Source organism: Salvelinus namaycush, chromosome 18 (genome assembly GCF_016432855.1).
Source record: "Salvelinus namaycush isolate Seneca chromosome 18, SaNama_1.0, whole genome shotgun sequence".
Taxonomy (NCBI): domain Eukaryota; kingdom Metazoa; phylum Chordata; class Actinopteri; order Salmoniformes; family Salmonidae; genus Salvelinus; species Salvelinus namaycush.
Window position 1 is genome coordinate 10,764,210 of NC_052324.1, and position 27,708 is coordinate 10,791,917.

The 27,708-nt window shown below is 45.9% G+C and overlaps 1 protein-coding gene across 1 annotated transcript; it reads right to left on the minus strand.

The window, feature by feature from the left end:
• Positions 1–973: 973 nt before the first annotated feature.
• pole (polymerase (DNA directed), epsilon) lies at positions 974–27,516 on the minus strand. Its single transcript, XM_039013203.1, has 47 exons — positions 27,131–27,516; positions 26,458–26,593; positions 25,871–25,951; positions 25,720–25,764; positions 25,531–25,623; positions 24,188–24,342; positions 23,686–23,830; positions 23,389–23,469; positions 23,065–23,172; positions 21,508–21,618; positions 21,309–21,394; positions 21,049–21,168; positions 20,656–20,788; positions 20,258–20,371; positions 19,954–20,166; positions 19,750–19,857; positions 19,242–19,370; positions 19,008–19,110; positions 16,793–16,939; positions 16,539–16,684; positions 16,244–16,392; positions 15,994–16,086; positions 13,883–14,185; positions 11,810–12,005; positions 11,326–11,540; positions 11,083–11,185; positions 10,887–10,967; positions 10,517–10,639; positions 9,996–10,424; positions 9,522–9,665; positions 9,113–9,253; positions 8,642–8,795; positions 8,267–8,373; positions 7,898–8,074; positions 7,351–7,574; positions 6,889–7,109; positions 5,604–5,808; positions 5,231–5,404; positions 4,781–4,906; positions 4,163–4,295; positions 3,817–4,009; positions 3,532–3,663; positions 3,028–3,221; positions 2,538–2,738; positions 2,045–2,170; positions 1,714–1,803; positions 974–1,578 (listed from the first exon to the last, which is right to left on the minus strand). The coding sequence occupies exons 1-47, from the start codon at positions 27,196–27,198 to the stop codon at positions 1,459–1,461; spliced, it is 6,876 nt and encodes a 2,291-aa protein (XP_038869131.1). The 5' UTR covers positions 27,199–27,516; the 3' UTR covers positions 974–1,458.
• Between the last annotated feature and the right edge of the window lie 192 nt (positions 27,517–27,708).

Consider the following 27,708-nt stretch of genomic DNA (forward strand, 5'->3'; position numbering starts at 1 on the left):
ACATGATTTTGATCTAGACTGGGATATGCCATAACGAGTAGATGTTTTCTTTACAGATGACAACAAAGGGAGCCAGGGATGAATGTGCACTCTTCCTCATCATCCTCACTCCAGATAGGCTAAATCAACAGATGCTAAAGCCAAGCACTTCTGCACTAAACTGGCATTTCAATTCCAGGCAAATCATCCTCACAATATCAGCAGTATAGTAATGATAAAACGTTGGTATTGGAGCAGCAGGCTCCCATAGCCTTCTGTGTTCTGGTTACACTGAAACTCACATCTAATGTATCTCCCCTAATTGTCTATGACCCTGAAGACTGGGGTTCAATCCCTGTGTCCACCCACATAATTGTATTTTAATCTCCATTAAATAAAAACTCAGACTATTCCTCTGAGCCACATTAGCATCCAATTACAGAGGAAGGAGAGTCACCATGTTATGTTTAGGACTGATGGGGTTTCCAAATCTGGGCAGCAGCCCTCAATGAGTGTTTAAATGCGCACTAATAATTCGATATTGAACAGATTATGCAATTGTAATGTCAACACCTTACTCTGCTTATTTTAAATCGGCGTAAACTCAAAATCAAATAAGCATACGCCGATTATAACACCTGGTTTTCTGAGCAATCTTTTGAATTGTCGGCGTTCCAGCGGTATATTTGATCTGCGCATATGCCAGCACCGGACGAGCTAGCCTCCCTCTTTAGTGCGAGGGAAGTGAGTCCTGAACAACTGAATGTATACGAAGTAGTTCACAGAAATTTAGCCCGAACTAAGAATAAAATATGCTTCCCAAAAGATAACATGTTCGCTGTGGTAGAACGTTTATTTTGAGTGCCGATTTTCTGCATTTATCAGCGTCATCAGGTAGCCTGATTTTAGATGTGTCCATGTAAACAGAAACTGATAAACGGGACGGCTAGAGCATTTCTCACAAACTCTGCCTTGAAAGAAACTGTCCATTGTGTACTAATTACAAAAAAATATTTATTGACAAAAACATTAAGACAGGATGAAACCCTTGACCAGAGGCCTATACCTTTTCTCATCCATAAGCATTCCTATACAAAGTCAAAACACCATATCTACAATTTCGCATGGAGACTGGAAAGCTGATTGACAACTCATTTACATTTCCTGTACTTGGGTGGTCAAGAAATGTACGTTTCTATGTTGTTTTAACAGCTACAGTATAGAAAAGCATAGAGGAATAAAGATGTATTATCATAATTTATTGTCACATCAAAGCAAGTTTGTCTCAAAGTGAGCAATATTCCCATTCTGCATTTAAATATCGCCAGCGTTGAACATCCCACGAGTGACATCTGGGTGAATTTGTCCAATAATAAAAAGTCTGCGGTGTGCTTTAATGAACACAACCCTGGTAACTGACGGGATCTCCAGATACAGCCACAAAAGCCAGTTTAGCTCACAGACTCAGATTGTGGCTCATCATCGAGACTGGCTTATTTGTGGACTCATGACCAGTAGCCAGTCAATGGTCTCTTCCAGGAAGTTCATGTTGTAGTGTGCGGCGATGTTCCGGAACACTTTGATCTGCTCTGAGAAACTCTGTGGATGGAGAAGAAGAGACCTTTAGAAATCCGAGAAAACACAATGTTTCATAACCTTTGAATTTAAGATATTATGGTGGGTGGCACATCGTTTTAACACGGCTAGGGACACATGGGTTGGAGGAGCACAAACCTTGGTGGGGAAGGTGAGTTCAAAGTCTCCTGCACAAGTGCAGTAAAGAGGCATGTTGGCCTCCTTCACTCCTTTACACTTGGCACAAGCCTGCAATGCAACGAACGCAAGGCACGTTTTTAGACTTCACAGTGAGACACGGTCACAATTCCTGAAAACAGTAGTTACTAAGTAGTGAACCTGGGTTGTGTTCATTAGGCACCAAACTGAAGAAACCACCTGGACTTCTCCTTTTGAAAACGTTTTCTGTCGCTTTCCTTAATGAACACGACCCAGGTCATATGAATCCCAAAGGATGTGTCAGATGTGAGGGTGTGGGTTGCTTCCTCACCAGGTCCTGCAGAGTGTAGCTCATGAGTTTCTTCTGCAAGGCCTCCACCAGGGCCATCTCAATGGACTCAGTCTCATACTGGGTCTGGCAGTTGGAGCAGAACCACTGGGGCAAAACAGAGCCGTCCTGTGAGCACAGAACAGATGACTTACATAGTGAACACGAAGGAGCACACACAAAATTTAAACCAAATTGAACATGTTTCATTATTTGAGACTAAATTAATTATATTTATGTATTATATTAAAACAAAAGTGTTCATTCAGTATTGTTGTAATTGTCATTATTACACACATACACAAATATATATATATAAAATAAAAATAATTCGGCCGATTAATCGGTAACGGCTTTTTTTGGTCCTCCAATAATCAGTATCGGCGTTTAAAAATCATTTAAAAAATAAATAAATCGGTCGACCTCTACTTTGAGCATCTGTAAAAAGCGCTTCATCATTCTAATGGATTGGATGAGCTGTAGGGGAGGCACTGACCTGTGCCACCGAGGGGTCCTTGCAAAGGTCGAGGTCGCGGCAGAAGTTGCAGTGGTGGCAGATGACCTCGGGCAGGATGTAAGAGTTGCAGGGGTCGCGGAACTGGGCTTCCTCCGAGAACTCACCCACGTCTACCAGACGCAACAGGTCCCTCTTCAGCTTGTTCACCTGGTTCACTATGTTGGCATCCAGGGAGAGGACCTACAGGGGAAGGTTGTGTTCATTAGGCACCAAACAGAAGAAAACAGAACTGAAATGCTCATTTTTGTTTTCCGTTGCAAAATGTTTTGAAATGGTGTGCACTAATGAATACAACTCTGGCGTGTATTCACTAGGCACAAAACAGAAGCAAACGGGTTGAAACTGGGAGGGACTACCTGAACTTACACAATAAGAAATTAAAAATGTTCATTGCAAAACTTTCTCCGTTGCAAAAATGCTTTGCTACGGTGTGCACTAATAAATATGACCCTGGTTCCCAGTCACTGACCTGGCAGACGTATTTGATGAATTCCAGGGCTGGGTTGCTGAGAGGCAGGTGGGAGCCAGGCAGGACGGGGAACATTTCGGAGGGCTGGGTCACGCTCCGGGTGCCCGTCACCTTCTTCTGGATCTTCTGGGTGATGGTGAAGAAGTTCTGGGTCAGCTCGCTGGACACATACTCTTGAGAGAAGGAGATCATACCTGTGGAGGAGAGACGGCTTATTTTCATCTGTAGATTGCTAGACTGGATATGTGGGGAGACTATTGAAGGTTATAGCTGGCTAATAGTCAGGTATTGCTGGGTTTTCCAGTGTAGGCCAGCTTACGGGAGACTATTGAACAATGTAGCTGTCTAGTAGTCACAGGAAGTAAGTGGGGGACAGCAATCTAAAAGCTATTTGGAGATTAGACACAAACCAGACCACCTGTGGTGGTCACTCCTCTGTTTTCACACCAAAATAACTTTGTTTGTGTCTGTGTACGGTTGTGGTACCGCTCTCTGGTTACTTACCGGGAAGTGCTGTGGAATCTCCTGCTGCCTGCTGGGAAGTCTGGCTCCCGCCCCGCCTCTTAACGGGCGTGGCTCCCGGGGCGTTGCGTCTTAGCTCCTCCCGCATGCTGTGGTAGATGGCAGCAATATAGGCTGAGAGGAAACAGAGGAGACATGGTAAAGGACAGACGAGCACAGGAAATCAGGGAGCTGTGCCCACGGACCCCCTCCAACTTCATTCTGGATCAAACACTGTACACGTGCTATGCTAATGATGACGATGTTTGCGATAATGCGCTGGCCTACCGGAGATGATCATGAGGAAGTATTTCTGACAGGAGGCGGTCTGAGGCAGATACTGCATGATGTTCCAGCTGCTTTCAATCAGCTCCTCCACCTCATCCACCTCTCCGGCTCCATCCTCCTCCTCAGCTTCCTCCTCATCCTCGCTGCCCTCCTCCTCTCCATCCTCCTTTCCCTTCTTCTGGACTGTCCCATTCTGAAAGTCAATGTAGGTAGTGAGTGTCATTTCAAACCCAAATATTTTCATTGGTTATGAGACATAGGAAAAACAAACGCACATCCGTTAAATATCAAATGAAATTGTACTGGTCACATACACATATTTAGCAAAAGCAGAACTAGAAGGTACCTCTCCATACAGGACGCTGGAGGGCAGTTTGCCCTTCACTCCTCCATAGTTGGCCAGATCCATCCACATAAGGAACTCCCAGCAGCGGGAGAAGGAGATGGAGAGGGAGTGGAAGATTTCCCGCGAGTGAATGCTGAAGATTAAAAAAAAAAATCCTCAGTCAGAACAAGTTGAAAAAAATTCATAAATAATTGCCCATAAAACAAAACCTTGCCTACTAATATATGGTTAGTGCTTGATCCCACAGGGTGACGGTATGCTTGGCTGATTTCCACGAACCTTCACCCCATGCGATCTAGCTCTGAATTTATTAAACAACAAACTAAACAGGGCTTGCACTCACTCTCTAACCACGCATCACTGATTTACGAGCGCCGTTCGTTTATTAGGTCAATAAATGTTTTTCTCTGGCTTTGATAGACAGCATATTGATACGTTATAAAAGGACAAAGTACTTGTATAGAGGCATTGTAGTACATTTAACCTTCATTTTATTTAACTAGGCAAGTCAGTTAAGAACAAAATTCTTATTTTACAATGACGGCCAAACCCTCCCCTAACCAGGGACGACGCCGGGCCAATTGTGCGCCTGCCCTACGGGTAGGTTAGTTAACCAACCTGTTGGTGATGTACTCCACGTAGCTGATGGCGTCGTCAATCCTCCGCTTCTTAGTGCAAAGGAGGATGCGGTTAAAGTTTCCGTACACCACGGTGGAGCCCAGCCGCTTGAACTCTGCCACCAGCCTGTGATAGGAGAGCAGAGAGAGCCATTCATCAAGGGATCCTTCCTGCTTTCAAGGAACGACCGTTTTCAATACATGACAGACCGTTTAGAGTTAGAATAAATTTAATACAATTCGAGTAAAAAAAAGAAGAAATCTTCTAATTTTCAAAGTTGGGGGAAGAAGATGATCTACAAAATAAATGGTTTTGTGTCCAATCACATAAAACGATACGAACAAATAAGAATTCTGATCATGTCATAACCTCCCCCCCAGATAAAGCTGCATTTGAATGGAGACAACCAAGGGCCAAGTAGGGTTGTGTGTGTTGGGCAGTGTCACTTACTGGAGGAATACCTTCTTCATCATGTTGTGTAGGGTGCGGTGCAGCGCCGGGTCGTAAAGCAGCGAGCTGGGCGAGCGCAGCCAGCGGTAGAAGTGCATCACCTGGTTGTCGGCGTAGACGTTGTGGTACCGCGTGATCTCCCGCACCCAGCCAACCACCATGCTCTTCAGGATCCTGCTCGCAGACAATACATCCAATCAAATCAAACTTGATATAAAGTATATTATTTTAACCTGTGCTGGGCTACAGTGCTGGGCTACACTCCAAAAACCACGCAGGCTAGTTAGTTTAGAGCCGAAACGGGTTGCTTGACGGATCTGGGGTGTTTCGAGGTGTCGGCGGCAGTGGTTGCATGTTATTACGAAGCGGTCACCTGAAGGTGTTGGAGCAGAGGGCTGTCTCGTCGTAGCTGGCCACCGCACTGGCTCCCTGGTTCCCTGACATCATTTCCTCCAGCGAGGCCTGCTGGATGACGTCAAAGCTGACACCCAGGCTGGCTCCTCCCTCCATGTCGTTGACATGCTGCGACTGCAGGATGGTGTTGACAGCCAAACTCTGCAGGTCCAGCTCCACACACACTGAAACACAGTAGAACGACAGGGAAAAACAGTTTGAAACCTAGTTGAAAGCATATTTCCTTTTGTTCCAATTAAGTCGCTTTAAATGTACCGCATCACCGGTACAGATGATTAATTCCTAACTACAAGACAATGGTTGGGGCTACTTCAATGTGTCAGTGTTGTCCATAATGTTTGTGTTAGAGCGGGGATGATAACCCCAAAAATTACAGGTACCATCATTTTCCTATCTCTTTCTACAATTTTGCATTTGTCAGTTATTTTTGTGTGATTATGCTACACAACGTCCTTAAAACCATTATTTGTTCAACAGTAATGTGAATTATATGAATTCCTGCTACGACAACATCTGAAAGTATCTGCCTGTCCAGGTTTCGATGCTGTGTGAGTGAGCCACTCCATCACCCACTTCGTTGACGTTGTGCAACCTTTAAAAATGCAATTACAACAACTGTCGTTTTCGTCTCAGCTTCCTGTGCGTGTGTCACCTATTTCTCAACTCTCAATATCGAGCAAATGGCACCACTTTACAACGGCAGTTGGCTAAGCAGTATGGTTTTGGTGTGCACACGGAGCGTGGCCTTTGCAGTGAACACATCGAGTAGGCTACGCCTAGGACCTGGAAAGTTTGAGTAGGACATTCATTAATGACATAGCTATCGAGCAACAAAATCCTAATTAGCGCAATCTAGCTAAGTGTTTTGGATTCCCACTTCCTGCGGTGGTGAATGATGTAGCCTACGCCAGTTTGCAAACATTTTTGGGTCGCCAAATTCATCTAGAAAAAGAGCCAAAAGAAATGTGATAATTGTGGATCATATTTTTAAATGTTGCACATCAAAATATCAAATCACACATCCCCTGGATAGGATGGATGAAAGACATTTTTTCTTGAATCAAAGACATCTCAGTTGTCTTACTTGGCACAAGAAAAAAAAAATGTCGCTAAGGGGAAGCAACTGCGTAATTTTTTATTGGTTGTATTTATTGTCATCAAGCAAAATGTTTAAATGTATCATGATTTGACCGTTTGTCTACACGGCCCAGCTCTGGTGTGTGTGAATGAGTAAGGCTGGCTACCTGTTGAGTAGCAGCCCTGAGCGTTGATCTCCATGGAGCCCCTGTCATCAGCCTCCATCACCAGCCTGCTGTCGTCGGCCTCCTTGCCCCCCAGGTCAGGCCTGGCGGTGGGGGACAGCCACAGCAGGTGGTTGTGCTTCCTCAGGTGCCTGGCCAGGAACAGGTCAGAACCAAAGATGGACACGTCGTGGGGCAGGTTCCCCACCGGCAAGTGGTAGTATCTGAAATGGGATGGAGAGGGAACAGTAAGCGACCGTAGCCCAAAACGAGCATAAAAGTCACAATGATATTACACAAATGAAACCCAGACTAAATATGTAAAGTGTGAAAATTATTATAATACATTTTTTGTATAAACAATGTAAAAAAAACCCCACTAGGGTTCTTATTCCAGTTGTGCCATTTAGACTGTTCTAGGTGTACAGAGCCAGCACAGACCTGGTTTAGTGCTGTGTTACCTACCTGGCCATGTCAAAAGCCTGCGACAGGCAGCTGTCCAGGTTGAGGTAGTGGCGGACCATGCGGCGGGCACCGTGGCGCTGCCAGTCCAGCACGTTGTAGCTGATCTCGTCCACCACATGCACCGGCACCACCGGGAACTCCTCCAGCACCGGCATGCCCGCCACCAGCCGCCGCAGCTCCCAGTTGGACTGCACTGCGATCAGGGTGGGCCCGCGGCGCTCCCCCTGAATACAGCGAGAGAAGGACAACGGTCAATAGTGTTACCAGGGCTGTGTTCATTATGCACCAAATGGAAGAACATGGACTGAAACACGGAGGGACTACCTGCACTTGTCCAATAAGAAATGCTCATTTACGTGTTCTGTTGCAAAACGACACTGCTCTATCCTATTAATCTGTGATAAGCATACAACCTTACACCTTCAATAGCAAGTTTGAAAACTTTAGAGAGAAGGCCTAAACAAAGCAACACATCCGAGAACAAGCCGGAGAGAGCAATATAGTGGCAGAACCATGCAGGTGACAGGGGTGCAGCGGATGGCGGTACCTTGTAGTTGAGCAGTATGCGCTGCAGGGCTCGGTGGATGGCCTTCACATCGTTCTCGGCCCGCACCTCAAAGGTGTGTTTCTCAGGGGGCAGGAGCTCTTCGCTGGTCTTCTCCAGCAGGGCTGTACGCTCTGCCCCATACAGGGTGTTCAGGTTGGGCATCTGGTTACTGCGAACCTAAAGTAGGAAGGGGAGGAAGACGAAGGGGACTTGATGTCTTTTTTTCTTCAACAATTTCGTAGGAAATGACTTAAAAATCACTCTCGCATCACGTTTGTGTAATGAAGCATTACAAGGAAAAACGATTTTAAGGGGAAATCTGATGTGTAGGGTGCTTGGGTACAGAGTGTAGATGAGGTGTGGTCTTACCGTGTCCAGGACAAAGATGCTGGCCTTGCGCTGTGAGGGGATGAACAGGCCGAACAGGGCTTTGTGGCCCTGGCTGTGGTGGTAAAGGTAGATGTGTCGGACGCTCCCTGAGGAAGACAACACAACGATACTGGTTCAACGCTCCCATCGTCACGTTCCATATAAGGGGTCGTATTCATTAGGCACCAAATGGAAGAAATGCCAGGTTTAGGTTGATTTACATCATAGTAAATGTCAAGTCAGTCAACACAATAACTTTAAAAAAAGACAGGTAAAGAAAGATTACAAATAGATATCAAATATATGGACGACACATTGAGACACAGTAGAGAAACAGTGAAGGGAATCTGCAGTGCCAGTGGGAGCTAGTCCTACCAGGCTCCAGGTAGCTGAACTGGGCCAGGGACCTCATCTCCAGGTGCTCCAGGTCATACGTCTCAGCCTCCCGGCCGCCCAAATCCCGGACCAACTGCTTGTTGACCATGCACATACAACCCAGCTGTACCAGGGCCCGGAACAGCAGAGGGACCTGGAGGAAAGAGAGAGAGGGTTGTTCATTAGGCACCAAATGAAATAAAACAGAGGCTACCTGGACTTTTATTTTGCGAACTTCTTCTAAAACGTTTTCTGTAAAAAAAAATAAAAAAAAATTGTACTACACACATGGAGACTAACACTCAAAACACAGCCATTGATTATATTTCCCTAAATATGAAATGTTAAACATGCTAACCAAGACACACAACACTGGATTCAGGAATACAGTACAACCCCTTAACCCCACTAACTGCTTCTTGTACACATCCAGGAGGAACACGACTTTGTCCTATCCTAACCCGTAGGTACCTGTGTCTCGTAGACCCCCTCTATGTCTGGGGCAGAGAGGTCAGCGTTGATCTCGTTGAGGTGCTCCTGGTACATGTCCTCAGGGACAGAGTACTGGTACAGGTAGTAGACGATGTTGGAGCGCGGCAGAAGACGGTTCACCTGCACAAAGCAAAAACCAGAGTGCTCAGTCATCAAATAATAACACGAATAATGAGAAATTGAACTTTTGTAGTGCTTTTCATTACAAAAATAACCTCAACGAGCTTTAAAGCAATACCAAAAAAAAAGCCAGGCATTTTAAAACCGACGACATATCATTCAAGAGTAGACGGACGCTCATGAGAGGGTCGGAAGGCTTGAGCAGTCAGCGGAGGGAGGTTGTCACAGATCTATTAATCAATCCGTCTCTCATGAGACTAACATGTACCTTCTTGTATGTGGCTCCCTCCTCCTGCTTGGGGACCTTCTGGTTGACGTAGAACACCCGTGGGATGTTGAGCTTCATGCAGTGCAGGTCACTGCCGATCACAGCCCACAGCTTATACAGCCCAGGGTGACTGGTCTCTGCAATCTGGGGGAGAGAGGAGAGGACAGGACATCCAGTCACACAGACTTCTGGGTTTAAGCATTTTGTTTATTAGAGGAGCATTCACAAGATATATACAGTTAGTCTTCCTTTTGCTCTGTACAGTTCCCATGAACTATTCTGAAACAAAACAATGGTATTTGGAGTTTTAGTCAGTATGGACACAGTTTAAGCCTAGTCCTGTACAAAACACTTTAAACAGATTCTCCATTGAGCAGCAGCATGCTTTTTAGATCAGCACTCGGCTTGATCTGTGTCCTGGAATCCGTCTTAACTAAATGTTATTTGACCCCCCCTAGGCCCAACTTAACCCACCTGTACGATCTGCCAGGGCATGTCCAGGATACTGCGCGCCGTGCGGCGGAGGAAGCTACCCAGGCCTGTGGCGGGGCCCGCGTCCCGGATCACCCCTCCCCCCATGGCCTGGACCTCGCCGTCCAGCAGGCGCCGGCGCTTCCGGCGCTCCTTCCTCTGCCGCAGCTGCAGCTCCCACTTCTTCTTGTGGTAGCGCAGCCACACCAGGCGCGCCTCCTGCGTTTCCCCCGTGGGTGGTGGAGGGCCGAGGATCTCCCTCCAGGACTGGGTGAGCTCCATCTCCTGGGACTCCACGGCCTGGCTGTTCTCTCCTTGCGACACCCGCTTGCGCTTCGTGCTGATCAGTATGGCCGGCTGCAGGGGTCGGGCAGGCATCCCAAAGTCCTCAATGTCAGCCGCCTGCCCTGCCTCCAGGGCATGATGGGCCACCTGAGAGGGGGATGCAAGAGAGAGGGAGTGGCGTGAGTGTGTGTGTGTCTTTCTGTGCGTGTCGCCGCTGACCGTTGGCTAGGCGGGTGTACCTGTCTCTTGCCCTCGCTGGTGAACAGCTCGCTGATCTTCTTCTGCTTGTAGATGTCGTTCTTCTCCAGCAGCTTCTTGTGGAGCCAGTCCGGGTGGCGCACTCTGGGCACGGGGTTCTTCACCTACAGCCCGGATCACAACGGGACCAGATTGGGTGAGCAGCGAGCAGGTACAAGTTGAAAGAATCTAGTCCCACATGGATCAGGAGTAGGCTGAAGTTGCACCTAGGCACTGGTCTTGGATCAGTTTTGCAACCCCCCCCCCCACTAATGGGCAAGGTTAGGATTTGGGGAGGGCAAGCTGATCCTAGATCTACACCTAGGGGCAACTGCACCTCAGAGCCACGGTTAAGAGCTGCTGTGGGTTTACCTGTTGCAGGGCAGCTGGAATGGTGATGATTTTCTGGATGGCACTACCCAATCTCTCAATGTAGTAGCTCCAGTCAAGGATCTGGAGAGAGTTCATGGCTAAACTCGTTAGTGACTGACTCAGCTAAAACACTAGGGAAATAACTGCGGCACTCTTAGGGTGGAAAAAAAAGAAAGAAAAATGCCCAGAGACTTACGGAGCGGATGTCCAGGTCATGGAGGCTGGGCATCTTCAGCCACTTGCGTAGGAAGTGCTTCTTAACACTGGGTTCAGCTTGGAAGATGGCCAGGGGGATGGCCCTGTCAGAGAGACAGCGAGAGAGAGGAATGAACACTAGCAATAAGCGACACTACGCTAAAATGAGCTGAAGACAAAAATGTGAAGTGAGGAGCCATGACTGCCGGTCTGTGGTAGTGGAGTGTGGGTCGGTCTGCCTCACCTCTCTGTGACCGGCGTGCCCTCTGGCTTGCGGGAGATGATGTAGCGGCAGCTCAGCCCGGCGTCCTTCACCATCTGGTCTCCCAGGAACTCGGCCAGCCGCTTGGCCGTGCTGATGGTGTTGGACTTCTGCTCGCCATAGTCCTCCAGCTTCCGCGACATGGAGCGGTTCTCCGAGATGAGCTCAAACAGCTCCGCGTCCGGCATGTTGGCAGCCTGGGCAAAACACAAATCCCGTCAGGACACAGCATAGTAGAACATTCAGATATAATCACGTCAGCTCTCTACTATTGACAATCTGCAACTTTCCACAACGTTTTTCCCGACTGAACGTGGTCCGGCTGATGTAGCTTTCAGCATGCAAGCAGAGATGGGGAATATTATTACAGGTTGGATCGCTCATTTAATACATGGATGAATGAAGAAGAACTGATAAAATGTAAAGTTACCACACACAGGTGCGCGCCGGGAAACAAACACGTTACCTTGCTGTAGAGCACGTCAAGCCAGTAGTCGGCCACCTTGGCCACCGAGTCATACACCTCCTCTAGAGTGGTGCCTTTGAGGAAGGCCTCGAACACGGACGACTGGAAGATCTTGATGAGCTGCAGCTCGCCTCGCCTCTTCACCTCGAAGCCCTTCAGCTCGGCCAGCGAGCCGTCCTCGTTGAACACAGCGTACCTGGACACAGGAGAATGCCGTAACCAGTGCTATTATCAGGAGAATGCCGTAACCAGTGCTATTATCAGGAGAATGCCGTAATCAGTGCTATTATCAGGAGAATGCCGTAATCAGTGCTATTATCAGGAGAATGCCGTAATCAGTGCTATTATCAGGAGAATGCCGTAATCGTGTTATTATCAGGAGAATGCCGTAACCAGTGCTATTATCAGGAGAATGCCGTAACCAGTGCTATTATCAGGAGAATGCCGTAATCAGTGCTATTATCAGGAGAATGCCGTAATCAGTGCTATTATCAGGAGAATGCCGTAATCAGTGCTATTATCAGGAGAATGCCGTAATCGTGTTATTATCAGGAGAATGCCGTAATCAGTGCTATTATCAGGAGAATGCCGTAATCGTGCTATTATCAGGAGAATGCCGTAATCAGTGCTATTATCAGGAGAATGCCGTAATCAGTGCTATTATCAGGAGAATGCCGTAATCAGTGCTATTATCAGGAGAATGCCGTAATCAGTGCTATTATCAGGAGAATGCCGTAACCAGTGCTATTATCAGGAGAATGCCGTAACCAGTGCTATTATCAGGAGAATGCCGTAACCAGTGCTATTATCAGGAGAATGCCGTAACCAGTGCTATTATCAGGAGAATGCCGTAACCAGTGCTATTATCAGGAGAATGCCGTAATCAGTGCTATTATCAGGAGAATGCCGTAATCAGTGCTATTATCAGGAGAATGCCGTAACCAGTGCTATTATCAGGAGAATGCCGTAACCAGTGCTATTATCAGGAGAATGCCGTAACCAGTGCTATTATCAGGAGAATGCCGTAACCAGTGCTATTATCAGGAGAATGCCGTAACCAGTGCTATTATCAGGAGAATGCCGTAACCAGTGCTATTATCAGGAGAATGCCGTAACCAGTGCTATTATCAGGAGAATGCCGTAACCAGTGCTATTATCAGGAGAATGCCGTAATCAGTGCTATTATCAGGAGAATGCCGTAATCAGTGCTATTATCAGGAGAATGCCGTAATCAGTGCTATTATCAGGAGAATGCCGTAATCAGTGCTATTATCAGGAGAATGCCGTAATCAGTGCTATTATCAGGAGAATGCCGTAATCAGTGCTATTATCAGGAGAATGCCGTAATCAGTGCTATTATCAGGAGAATGCCGTAATCAGTGCTATTATCAGGAGAATGCCGTAATCAGTGCTATTATCAGGAGAATGCCGTAATCAGTGCTATTATCAGGAGAATGCCGTAATCAGTGCTATTATCAGGAGAATGCCGTAATCAGTGCTATTATCAGGAGAATGCCGTAATCAGTGCTATTATCAGGAGAATGCCGTAATCAGTGCTATTATCAGGAGAATGCCGTAATCAGTGCTATTATCAGGAGAATGCCGTAATCGTGTTATTATCAGGAGAATGCCGTAATCGTGTTATTATCAGGAGAATGCCGTAATCAGTGCTATTATCAGGAGAATGCCGTAATCAGTGCTATTATCAGGAGAATGCCGTAATCAGTGCTATTATCAGGAGAATGCCGTAATCGTGTTATTATCAGGAGAATGCCGTAATCGTGTTATTATCAGCAGAATGCCGTAATCGTGTTATTATCAGGAGAATGCCGTAATCGTGTTATTATCAGGAGAATGCCGTAATCGTGTTATTATCAGCAGAATGCCGTAATCATGTGATTATCAATGTCATTGGCTGGAATCTCTCTCTGATTGTTGGGAAGGGCCCGTATGTAAGCATTTCAATGTTAGTCTACACCTGTTGTTCACAAAGTATGTGACTAATTAAATTTGATTTGGATAAACCCACCCCCCCCCCCCATCGCCTGTATATACAGAATCGCTTGTATGTACCTTTTCTTCAGTTTCTTTCCCTCCTCTTTGGAGGCGGGCAGGATCATGGCCAGGTAGGGCCCGTCCACCTCGAAGAAGATGCTGTTTTCCGCCCGCGTCTCGTAGGTCAGCGAGGCAGGGTCCACCAGCTCCTGGTACTGGTCGTTGGTGAAGCCTTCCTTCACCATGATGTTGAGCATGGCGCCCGGGTAGGAGATGGTCACCTTGGGCTTCTTCTCGTTGCTCGTCTTCACCACAAAGTTCTCGGGGAAGGTGTTGGGCAGGACGCACCAGATACCATCCGTGTCCAGCTCCAGAGGCCTCCTGTAGTGCCACAGACAAACACAGTAACATAAGTGGTTGAGTTGGCATTGAAAACAGAAAATATATTGGGGGTGGGGTACTATACTTCCCTAGCAAGCAAAAAGGCAGTAACTGCTCATAGCGTGGAACTGAGAACAATTGCTTTTATTTACCTTGGTTAAACAGTAACTTTATGCAGTTTGCTAACATGACCCACATTTTCTCCAAAACACAATACAATAGAGGCAGGATACTTGTCCACATGATTAAACATGTATTTAATGTAGCAAAAATGACATTAATTTTCGACAAAATGAGCAGTTACTGCCTTTTTGCTTGGTAGGGCATTATACTGAACTAAAATATAACACACAACATGCAACAATTTCAAAGATTTTACTGAGCTACAGTTCATAAGGAAATCAGTCAATTGAAATAAATGTATTAGGCCCTAATCTACAGATTTCACAAGACTGGGATACAGATATGCACCTGTTAGTCACAGACGCCTTAAAACAAAAGATAGGGGCGTGGATCAGAACACCAGTCAGTATCTGGTGTGACCACCATTTGCCTCATGCAGCGTGACACATCTTCTTCGCAAGGAGTTGATCAGGCTGTTGATTGTGGCCTGTGGAATGTTGTCCCACTTCTTCAATGGCTGTGTGAAGTTGCTGGATATTGGCGGGAACTGGAACACGCTGTCGTACATGTCGATCCGGAGCTTCCGAAACATGCTCAATGGGTGACATGTCTGGTGAGTATGCAGGCCATGGAAGAACTGGGACATTTGCGCACAGATCCTCACGACATGGGGCTGTGCATTATCGTGCTGAAACATGCGATGGTGTCGGATGAATGGCACAACAATGGGCCTCAGGATCTCGTCACGGTATTCATGTGCATTAAAATTAAAATAAAATGCAATTGTGTTCGTTGTCTGTAACTTATCCCTGCCCATACCATAACCCCACCGCCACCACGGAGAACTCTGTTCACAACGTTGATTCCAGCAAACCGCTCGCCCACACAACACCGTACATGTGGTCTGCGGTTGTGAGGCCGGTTGAACGTACTGCCAAATTCTCTAAAATGATGAAGGCGGCTTATAGTAGAGAAATTAAGCATTCAATTCTCTGGCAACAGCTCTGGTGGACATTCCTGCAGTCAGCATGCCAATTGCACGTGTAACAGTATAGCTTCCGTCCCTCTCCTCGCCCCAACCTGGGCTCGAACCAGGGACCCTCTGCACACATCAACCACAGTCACTCACGAAGCATCGTTGCCCATCGCACCACAAAAGCCACGGCCCTTGCAGAGCAAGGGGAACAACTACTTCTAGGTCTCAGAGCGAGTGACGTCACTGATTGAAACACTATTAGCGCGCACCACCGCTAACTAGCTAGCCATTTCACATCAGCCACACACGCTCCCTCAAAACTTGACACATCTGTGGCATTGTGTTGTGTGACAAAACTGCACATTTTAGAGTGGCCTTTTATTGTCCCCAGAACAAGGTGCACCTGTGTACTGATCATGCTGTTTAATTGGCTTCTTGATATGCCACACCTGTTTTATATTTTTTTATATATAATATTCGCCCCAAAGATTCGCTACATTGGCAAAGTTAGTCACTGTAACAAAACAAAAAAATACCAGTGACCATGCCATGTACTGCCATGGTGAAACAGAGTGCTGTTCATGCATGAGCCTTGTGCTACCCAGCACTACACACAGGTCTCGCTAAAAAAACAAATCTCCATAACATGAGTGCTAAAAAAGAAAGCATTAAGATGCCTTCTGTAAGAGGATGGACATTATTAAGTTACCCGATCTGTTCCACGAGCTCTCTGGCCTGGGTGATGATGTTGGCTCCGGTGTAGCACACTATGCCAGCCATCTCCATGGAGTACCAGCGGGCCCTAGTGGAAAGACATGGCAACCACACAAACACAGCAGCACTGTCAACAGGTTGCAAAAAAACGTTTTCTACCTACTGAATACAGCCCAGATTATGTTCTATCTCTCGATAAAACTAAATATTCTTCTCTGGGAGGGGGACGCTGCAGCTGCACCTACCCTTTCCTCATGACGTAGCCATAGAAGGAGTTGAGGATGCACTTGTGGGCTAGCTGGAGAGAATCGTAGAGGATCTCCATGTTCTTACAGCGCTTCACCAGGGCAGCGTCACCACTTTCCTGGGCTGCAGACAGTTTCTTCTTCCACACCTGCAGTACCACAGAGGACGGAGAGGAGAGGGGAACACTTAACACGCTACGGACAGGCATAGTCGCTGGAATCATGCTGACAATTTAGCGGGAGTAGAGTAAAGCGGGAGTAGAGTAAATAGGTATGGTAGCTCTTTGGCAAGTACCTTGTGCAGTCCCTTAAACTCGTAGCGGCGGTCTCTGAAGGCTCGCACAGTGTCCACGTAGAAGGAGTTCTCCCTCTGGCAGATGGTGGTGACCCGCTCCTCCAGCTTGGTCTGGCGGACCTTCTTATAGGCCCTCCTGCAGTAGTCTGGGACAGAACAGACAGCGCGCGAATGTCATGAAGATAAGTGAAATGCACAACAGTAACTCACTGACAACTTCTGTGCCAATCTAAAAAGATTTCTCCCTCGCTCACCGCCCAGGCGTTTCTTCTCGTGGCGGGCCTGCTCCTCCAGGTTGAGCTCATGGAAGGCCCGCGGCCTGCCGTTAGGGAAGAGCGGAGGAAACTTCTCTGATTCCAGCTGCTGCTGGATACGGTGGAACTCACTGCGGCTGGCCGGCACTGAAGACATGGCGGAGCAAGCAGGTGAGCGGGAAGGGAAGAAAGAGGCAATTACAATTAGGGCAATATATTGAATTAATCCAAATTAATTTTGTGCACGATATTCCAAACGCCTGTATTTCAATAACCATTTTATTTTTATGAGCGTCTATGTCCGCTTGTTGTCTTTTGGTCTCGTCTCCTTCTGTGCTGCGTGCCCCTTCCCATTTACTCGCATGCACGGCACACAAAGCCCCTCCCCCTGCCACTCACAACAACAAAAGATGAGAGAACACTTCTTCCTCTCTGACAAGCCGTTTCAACTCGCCATTTGCATTTGAGGTTTGGTCCAACAGAAAATCGGTCATATGGACACTGAAGATAGGCCACCTGATTTCAACATCTGAACAAAGTGGACAGGCTAGCACGCTGTTCAAACCCGTTGGAGACGGACAGAAGGGTGTCCTCATGACAATTCAACTGCTCTACCTTACTAGCTAGCAAATGGATCCAAGTTGGCTAAACTTGAAATATAGAGATTAGCTGGCTACTCACTAGCATGTGGGCTTGTGCTTGAGACACTTAAATGAGACTTGAATTGATTTTCTATAATGCCTGCTACTAGAAGTCATTCATTATTAGTGAATGTGCAGTATGCATGGTTCTGGTTAAATTTGGAACAAAAATTGTATTTTCATAGACTTGAGTTGGAAGCCAGATCAGTGATTATTGAAAAGAAAAGCAGGTTAAACTATTTTGATAAAATTATTAGTGGGTTTTATGGTTGTGGAAGACTTATATTTAGCCTAGGTATAATTTCACAAGCCCTGAATTCATTTGATTATTGCTTGAATGTTTTAAATGCAGTGTATTTAAAATTGTACAAAAAGCTTATTTAAAACAATTAAATAGATTTATGGATAATTCATAGCCATATTGCCCAGCCCTAATTATCATTAAAAACAAAAAACTGCTTTAAATGAGAAGTAGGCATTGTAGGTCTGAATCCCCCCTCCCAAAAGAGAAGAAATTCACATGGAGCACCAAAATGCCTACTCCACCCATGCTCTACCAAGGTTTTCCAGCACACAGCTTTGACCTACTACAGTAGCTATGTTGGTCTACTGTACTTCAAACAATGTGTATGAAGGTTGCCTAGGATTCAAACAGCTAGCTGCTAATGGCTGAAGTAATTTGTGTAAAAACCTTCCATAACCAAATATATTTTTCCCTGTTCGTTAGTTAACTGTTAGCCATCTTTCAGATGACTGGTGTTAGCTAGTTACAGAGGCTAGCTGCTGTACTTTGGGTACGCAAGCTAACGTTAGCTAGGTAAGGTTAGCTAGCCATCTAATTGGTCGACATGAAAAATATGTTAGCATTGTCGGAAATGCTTCAAAAAGGAAGCACACCGTTGGTTCTTAAATGGACAGAAATGGGCACGTGAGAGCGATAAATTATCAAAATGTAAGAAACTATTGCACCTACAAATGTAGTCAATCCAACATGTTTTATGTCAAATGGTCAGTTTATGGACACTATAGTCTTGTTTTAATCTGACGACTGGAAAATGAGCTAGGTGGGTGCACATTTCTTTTCTGAAAACGACCTTGTTAAAATTCCGGTATGTGGTTCCTGGTAACGACCGGACAGCTAATGATGAAAGGTTTGTTGTGTACCTCCAATTTTTTTTATTTAACTAGGCAAGTCAGTTAAGAACAAATTCGTATTTACAATGACGGCCTAGGAACAGTGGGTTAACGACAGATTTTTACCGTGTCAGCTCGGGGATTCGATCTAGCAACCTTTCGGTTACTGGCCCACCGCTGTAACCACCTGCCGCCCCCAATCAAGTTGATTTGCAAATTTTCCTCGACATTGGTGTCATATTGGCTTGGATACAATGGTAGGTAGATACGAATTTAACATTGCGCTTCAGCCAATGCCATACCATTGTGACAAGTTACATCTCTGAAAAAGACTGTCTCTAAAGCAAAGCAAGCGCTTAGGCTGACACTGGTACAGCAATAGAAAACAGAAGTCAGTCTAAAAAGAGCTGACCTCCGCAACACACACTACAGGAACTTACTGATCTCCCCCCTCCATTGCCAGCTCATCTTCCTCTGACAGTTGGCCCCCGGCTTGTTGAAATCGCAGGCAGCACACGTGGCCTCGTCAACCATAGCAGAGGGCTGAGGAAGAGAAAGGGAACAGAACAGTGTAACTTTCTGGAGTGTTGCCAGACCAAGTCCTTCGAGATGTCGCATGCAATAAAGGGAGCATCCATTTGACGCGCACGCATGCACACCGCAGTGTAGTTTACCTGCAGGCGGTTGGTGAGGATGATGTTGGGGTACATGGCCGCCACATCCAGATGGTAGATGAGTGGACACTCGATCCTGTTGGGGACCTCCTTCAAAGAGATGAGCTTCTTCTTGATCTCGTCACACACCTGCAGACAGGGCAGATGATGATTCATGGAAAGTACAGCATTTCATTGCGGAGAAAAGAGAGAGAATGTATTTTCCATTTACACGCACACTATGGGGGTCAATTCTAACTTCCCCCTTTCTTTAGGGGAACATTTTTATTTTGACAATAAGAAAGCGAATGGTATTTTGTGGCCCGAGAATGTACATCAAGAGAAGTTGGTAACGCTATAGATGTCGCCGTTTTTAAATGTAAGGAGACGTAGGTTGATGGCATGATAATGGGCGGAAACAAGTCTGACTTTGTGTCTATATAATCCTCGGCAATTTTGGTACATGTATTGGTTGGCCTGGTGTGGCTTCTTTATGTACTGTATTTTAAATAGTTAAATCAAATCAAACCTCGTTGAAGTTGGTGACTTGCTCCAGGGGAATCTTCTCCTCCTCCTCGATGGCGTGACGCAGCGTTTCCTCCACCCGCTGAAGCAGGAAGTCGAATGCCGCCGGATTCTGTCCAACACACCAGAAAGAAAACCGGGTCAACAAAACACGTAAACTAAATACCTACACAGGCAAATAACGGACTGGGCCCGAGCAGTGCCATACCATTTTGAAGCGGCAGGGGATGTCGCTGCGGAACACGCCGGACTCCAGGGCCTCCACGTGACCCCCCACGTAGGTCTCAGAGTCCATGACGTGGCCATCGTCTGTCAGCTTGTTGAACACCTGCTCCTGCTTGTTGGGGAAGACGATGTTGGCATGGTAGGCCTGCACCATGAGCAGCGCCTCACACAGGGTCCCCGAACCCTTACGCAGCACCTGCACACACAACCACACACACCAGTGAGCAATAGTCCAATCCCACCACCCCATTGTCCATGTTTCAACTGACAAACTGATAGAGACAAACCTCATCTGGCTCCATAGGGATGATGGTGCAAAGAGCAAAGATGAAGGGGTGGACGTACTTCATGTAAAGATAATACGTGGCCACGGCATCCGACACAGAGTAAGTGGCCAGAGTCTGGGGACAGAGCCATGAGAAAACCAGTCAGACAACCAACCTGCATCACATCTACACACACAACTTGGACTCGTTTCCTCCATTCCTTGCAACCTCTCTACATGCCTCCTTCTCAAAATACACTGGAGAATGAGGCCCGAGAAGGGGAGGGACCTTGGACCTTCTCCTCCAAGAAAGCGGCGAGGAGATTGGATATCAGGACTCAGAGAAAGACATTGAGATAGGCCCTAGCTCACCACTTCTAAAAGCAGTTTGTTTGTGTCTCCCAGAATGCACCAGCTGACCTGTGACTCCTCTGTGGCCATGCGGCACATCTCCTCGGGGTCCAGCTCCACTGGGTCATAGCCCAGCTTGGCCTTGGCCGCCGCCTTCAGGTTGTGACTGCCCACCGGCAGGTAGCTGTCACGCTTCACCCACCTGGCACACACACACACACACACACACACACACACACACACACACACACACACACACACACACACACACACACACACACACACACACACACACACACACACACACACACACACACACACACACACACACACACACACACACACACACACACAGAGGTGGGTTAGTCAGTTTGTGTTAGTGTGCGCGTATCATTATTTGTATAGGTACAACACCACACAGATAGCAAGGCACTGCATTATGAGATGCATGGTGGCCCTCACCTAAAGGCGTCCATGTGGATGGCCTGGCTAGCCCTGTACTCGCCCTGGTTGTCCTTCTGGAAGCCAATCTCTCTGTACATGTTCAGGCCGTGGTGGGCAGCCCTGGTCTCCACAAAGGGCCTTTTGGAGGGGAGAAGTGGAAGAGGGAAAGAGAGAAGATGAGGCAAGGGGTGGGCGGGGGGCAGTTGAGCACAGTTAACCAAACTAAGTTCAGTTGATCAAAGAGTTGATCGGTTGATCCGTCCCCCAGGCCGACTCACCAATCGAAAAAGTCTCCGTTGTAGGTGACAAAGATTTCGGGCTTGGTTTCTTGGACGTGCTCGAACCATCGCTGAATGAGACCCGCCTACAAGCACAGAACACAGCATGTCATCAAGTATGTATGTCTTTATATTGTACGCATTTATGTATGCCCGTAGGCGTTTACTTGTCTTTCGTTATTGATGCTCCCCTCCTTACCTCGTCAGGCTCATTGAATACAGTGAAGGGTCCCTCGTACTCTGGCTTAGGGGTGAACTCAAAGTCCTCAATGTCCTCAGAGACAATCTCTCGGTTTGTGATGAGGTAGCCCTGGCAGGAATCATGAACAGTTAAGACATCAGTTAAAGGAGCAGACAGGAAATCCAGAGCTCCAGATTAAGACTGAAAATGGGACATCCTCATAGTAGATCGGGATGTGCTGTTGTGCTGTACAGCCAACTCCTATGGTTGATGTTAACGACAACTAAGATACAGGGATGCAAACTACTGAGGGCCCAAAAAGGTGACACTTTTTTTGGGCACTGAAACATGCAACAACAAAAAATCCCTGCTAGGTGGAAATGCAGGTTTTAACTAATTAAACAACAAAGAATATGATCTACATGATCCGTCACTGTGTGTAAAATGAAAAGTGGTTCATGTGAACCTAACTCACAGCTAAAAAAATGTAAAGAAAGCAATCCAACTTTACAGCAAATGAGAAGAAAAAAACAATACACTAATATTGCAGTTAGCCATGACAGCCTTTATAATAGAACACTTGTGACCACACACACACACACACAAATATTGCACTTAGGAAAAAAACATCTTAAAGTAGAAATAGAATGAAACAAACAGGCATTCTATTTTTGCTCTATTATAGTGGCCACTATAGTAGACATCGATCAAGTCCACAAGGCTACATGTGTGTAAAAATAACATTCACCGAGTAAATTTTTTAATAATCCCCCCTCACTCACAAAGTGGTAGTGTCCAGTTCAACACAACAAAAGCATTATCTTTGGGCTACACTGCACATTATTAGATTGTACACTTCCTGCCTGTGGACATCTGTTCTACAATGTGCCAGCAGAGCATGATACCCCTTTTTGGCATAATTTCTCTCTTTCAGGCAGAGAGCACACCTGGCATACCCCTTTTTATCCACTGTATTGAAAATTGAGAAAAAGGTTAAGTGTGTGGTGTTCCTTTCACCATACTGTCATCCAGCATAAACCAGGCCCAGCTCCAGCTACACCTGATCCCTGAATCCACTTGCTTAACAAGCAAAGTCTCCTTTTCACCTAATTCTCTAATTCTGAAAATTAACCACATACTGTAGAGGGGAAACAGTTTGTTAGCTAGTTAACAATTCAGATTGCCAGGGTCCAGTGGGCAACTATAGTATTCGCGTTAAAGCTTGAGGAAGGGCAAGGAGTTGTATACCAGTTAATACTATAGCGCATTGGTTAGGTTAATACTGTTAGCTCATCTGATGTTGCAACGTTAGCTAGCTAACGTTAGCTGTCTTCCTTTATTAGCAAGCTAATTCTCACACCATAAACTCAATTATTTGATCAGATAAGTTGGCTAATGTTGCTCAACATTTCTCTCCCCCCAAACTTCTCTCATCGGATCTGCACGAATCACGTAGGTCACCCCTTTTTGGATTCAAAACGGCGAATTTAGCCGAAAGGTGACCAGTTTGCATCCCTGAAGATAGCGGGTTTGTAATGTCTTGCCAAATCCTGAGAGCAGACTGGTCCAACATACCTGTCCGTCGATCATGTAGGATATCATCATAATCTGGTCCGTTTCTGCATCAGGGAATTTCAGAGGAAGCTTGGTGGTCTCTATGTCAAAGGCCAGCACAACTGGGTCCTGAGAAACAGGGAAACAAAATCACAACTACAAACACTGCTAGGACCGTCAGTCAGATTGTGAGTTCGATCAATTAAACTATAAAAATGGAGATAGAGAAAGACCATGGTATCTTGACTACAAGAAACCTGGATGGCTCAATGAAAATCCCAAACAACTAAAACGTCAGATAGATGGCCATCAGGCATAAGTAGAAGAAAAAATATATGTTCTTACTGGTCGTTCCACCAGGTCGCTTCTCAGTATGATCTCCGGAGGGTATGCACTACCCCTGTACCGAACGTTGTACCAGTGAGCCTAGGGGGGAAAAAAATAATCTGAACGGTAAGTCTTTATAGGGGATTACTGGGGAGAGAAAGCCCATGATTCCACTGAGCATCCACTGCCTAGCCTGGTCCCAGATCGGTTTGTTCTGTCTGGCCAACTCCAATGGTCATTGTGGCGAGACAACACAAAAAGGATCTGGGAGCCCGGGCTATCCATTGGCCAAGCAGGAACGTCAAAAGCCCTTACCACGTGGATCTTAAGGTCGATGGACAGGCGCATGTGGTAAGGCACGTCGTACTCTCTCATGTCCACTATGTTGTCCATCTGGTCGGAGGTTTTCTTGGACATGCCATCTTCATCCGCTGCCGAGACACTGCCTCCTGCCAACGCACTGATGAGCAGAGAGCTCGTCAAAAACGTATAGAAAGACCCAGAATAGTCGAATTTCAAGATGATACTGTACTACCGCACTCCACATCACAGTAACACTTTATTTCACAGCCTGTGAGGTATTTACCGAGAAACTACACGGTAACACCATAATGAATACCCAAGAATTACTATATTGTAACAAATATCAGGAGGTAACAATTTTTACCACAAAGTTATTAACTCTTAAAAGACTTTCAAATGATTACCAGAAAGTACTACATTTTACCAAGTATTATCACATTAAATACTGGATTAAAAAAGTGTCAATAGGGCTGTAAAATAAAATGTTTACCAAAATCACACTGAGATACTGTACCTTGATAACATTGAGGTGTAGGTATCGTTGGACTTCTCCCTCTCCCGATTCTTGCGCACCGCCGGCGAGATCTCCCGTTTGACCTTCATGAGGTCATCCACAGTGTTGAATGAAAGCTTGATGTAGCTCCTCTTTAGTCCCACCAGGTGATTGGGCTATGGAGAAAACATATGTCGACATGGTTATCCTACAGTAATACTGGATGCCATCTCCCAGAGGTCAATGTCTGAGCCGGCGTGGACGTGGTTGACGTCATCACGTTTTATGATATAAAACCCAGTGTGTTCACGCTAGAGACGTCCTGCTGAGGCGTAACAGACTGAATCTGCCGGTATTAGCCATTAGCCTATGTGGTAGACATGCGCCTGTTAGCGCATGCGTTTGTCAGAGACGACAGGATGACGAAAAGCCCAAACAGTTTGAGCTAGAAACTATTTGGACCCTTACAAATGCAAACATATTTTCTGTTTTGCTCTACGACGCCCACAAACTTCACGGGAATTGTCTCAAGTTGCCGACGTCCCAACTCCAAACAGGTCTTCTCACAAATAGCCTGAGCAGTTTGAGCTACCAACTAATATCAAAATAATAATCGAAAGCTAAGACTCACGAACACGAAAGTGTTCTCCATTTTGCTCTATGACGACCCCATAACCTTCACAAGACTCGTCTGAAGGTTACCTGGTACTGAGCAGTAAAATAAATGACTGAAAATGAATAGGTTTTTTGGGACCAGGGTAACACATGTAACTCGTTTGGCTCTACTTGAGATGCTCAACGCGCTGCAAGACCCCTCCTTAATGGATATCAAAAAGATACAAACCCACGCGGATGCTTGAAAGACAAACGAGAAGAGACAAATCACATACTGTTTAACTAAAAACTAACTAGGTTTCCCTTTTTATCTGTGGACTAATAGTCGGAGTAGAGAAAGACACGATTTTGTATGACTCTGGTTAAAAATTCTACAAAGAATTAGCTAAGAGGACCATATGCATGTGAGGTAAAATAAAATAACAACCCAATGTTCATCCAAAACAAACTAGGTAGCAACTGCTAGCTAGCTAAATGTCCATGAATCTTTCATATGTGTTTCAACCTGCCCTGAAATTAATAGAATTGATTCACACTTGATTTTGGTACTTAACATGCGTGTCATGATCACGTCTGGTGGGGATAGACAAAATGATAATGCACGTGTGGGGCCGGTCTAGCCATGGTTAGACTCAAGAGGGTTAATGCAATTTCACATTTTAAGAATGATCAGATGAGCTCAATGACTGTATAGGTCCATTATTCCGTGACTTATCTTTTTCTAAATGGGCTATGGTTTGGTTTCTCACCAGATCCAGGTCCTCCTTAGGGAGCATCTCCAGCTTCGCCACCTTCCCTTGGAACTTCTTGGACAAGAATGAGATGACTTCTCTCTCACAGTTCTGGATGGGGCACACAGGTGGTCGACGTTGTCATTCATATGAGAAGTAATAAAGCCTGTTCATTTTAAAATGAGTACCTGGTCATCCCTGACTTACCTTTTTAGTGGCTATGTAGAAATAGGGCTTAAAGGGGAGGGGTACCTACAACAAAAGGAAAGAGAAAAAGAAGGATGAGATTGCAGCAGCTGAACATCGCCATTGTGATCATTCTTGCACTTGTGTTTATATCAGGTGCTCAGATCCTCACCTTGAACCTGCTGCCATCTTCCTGGATGAAATAATAGTCCACAGCGCTGACCATCCGTTTGTCATCGTCCAGAATCTCTGTCTGAGATGGGAACAGGAGGATTAGATACTGACAATAGTCACATTAAGATGAGATGATCAAGCCTTGCTAAAACATTTCTTCAATTCAGGCACAAGACTTGTATTATAAATACTGTATCAGCAGGACAGTGACCTTATTTGTCTATGTAAGCCTAAGAAAGAGTCTTCCACAATGCAATCCCCAATTTGGCGCGGCAGTGGTTAGAGCGTTGGGCCAGTAACCGAGAGGTTGGTGGATCGAATTCCCGAGCTGACATGGTACAAATCTGTTGTTCTGCCCCTGAACAAGGCAGGGGCAGAACGTTCCCCAATAGGCCGTCAGTGTAAATAAGAATCTGTTCTTAACTGACTTGCCTAGTTAAATAAAGGTTAAACAAATATATACAAATAAAACTATCATAAAAATAGCACATGAAATACATAAAGCTAAATGACAGCAGGTCCAACTTAAGGGCATCCTGATCATCTGCTTTCCAGAGCCCACTATGGTCTGTGTGGTTGACCTACAGGGTGCATGTTGATGAGCCAGCCAGTCTTCTCTCCTGGGTCCTTCATCCTCTCGAACCCGAAGCGGGTGTCCATCTCGTCGGTGAACTGGCTGCGCTCCAGCCGGATAGCAGCCGACATGGATGACCGGTCATCCCTACAGAGGAGAATACACAACATAAGAAATAATGCTACATACCGTTTGTGTATGTGTAATTAACTAACTAGTTAACTACTCATTTAGCCACGCAGCAGGGCTGGGGTCATTTCGAATTGAAGGCAGTCAACTCAGTAAGGGATTTTAATTCAACATAACTTCTACTCCTAAGTTATTTGAGACGTCATTGTCATCATTTCAAATGGACCCCAGCCTAGCATCTAAAAAGGGATTAAATAGTTTATTGTTCATTGCTCAGCGATTCTCCAGTCAGAACCGTCTACAATTTTATGAATGTAACTTTAGCAGCATGTCCCGCTCTGAAACTAGCTATCAGGTACCAATTCTTAAATATATATAAAAGAATGATGTACAGGCTCGCACGCTGTCGCTATGGAATGCCCTTAGATCTTGTCTCTTTAAGTAAGTAATTAATCAGAGGTCTAATATTGGGCTAACCCCAGCCCTGCTAAGCAGAGATATTTTGTTGACATGTGAATTGAAACTTGCATGCAGCCATTTCAGGCAGTGACTTACTGTTGATTGTCCTGGTCACCCCCTTGTCCTCTCTCTGACTTGTACCGTCCACTGTTTTGTAAAACCATCTTGGACGGGATTCTGTGGGTAACGTGACCCCAAAAAAGGTAACTTGCATTCAGTGAAAAGTAGTTTGTGAGAGATATGCAAATCCACCTCGCAAGTGATAGATACAGCTAACGTTAGCTAGATAACTGTTAGCTAACGTCGTTAGTTGCCACGCAAAACGGCTGACTGTGTTGAAAACACAAAATATAAGACTGCTCGCGAACATTTGCAAATGGTTGGCATATGGCAAATAACTTCTCTCTGTACACCCAACTGAAAATCTAAAACTTTGTCGTTCAAATTCTTATTAGATAGCTAGCCTAGCAGGCTTTGACAGACGTCGGTGTTGTTCTTTGCAAGTCAGAATTTGGCGCGTTCTCCCTCTTGCCGCGAGAATGTCTTGGGAGTAGTCAAGTCAACGTCTCTGCGGATGCCCCGCCTTTTGGGTGGTACTTCGCAAGCCCTTCCCTCTCCTCGCCCCTTTGAAATGTAGCAACTCGGGTGCGTTCAGTTCGCTTGGACGTTTGCTA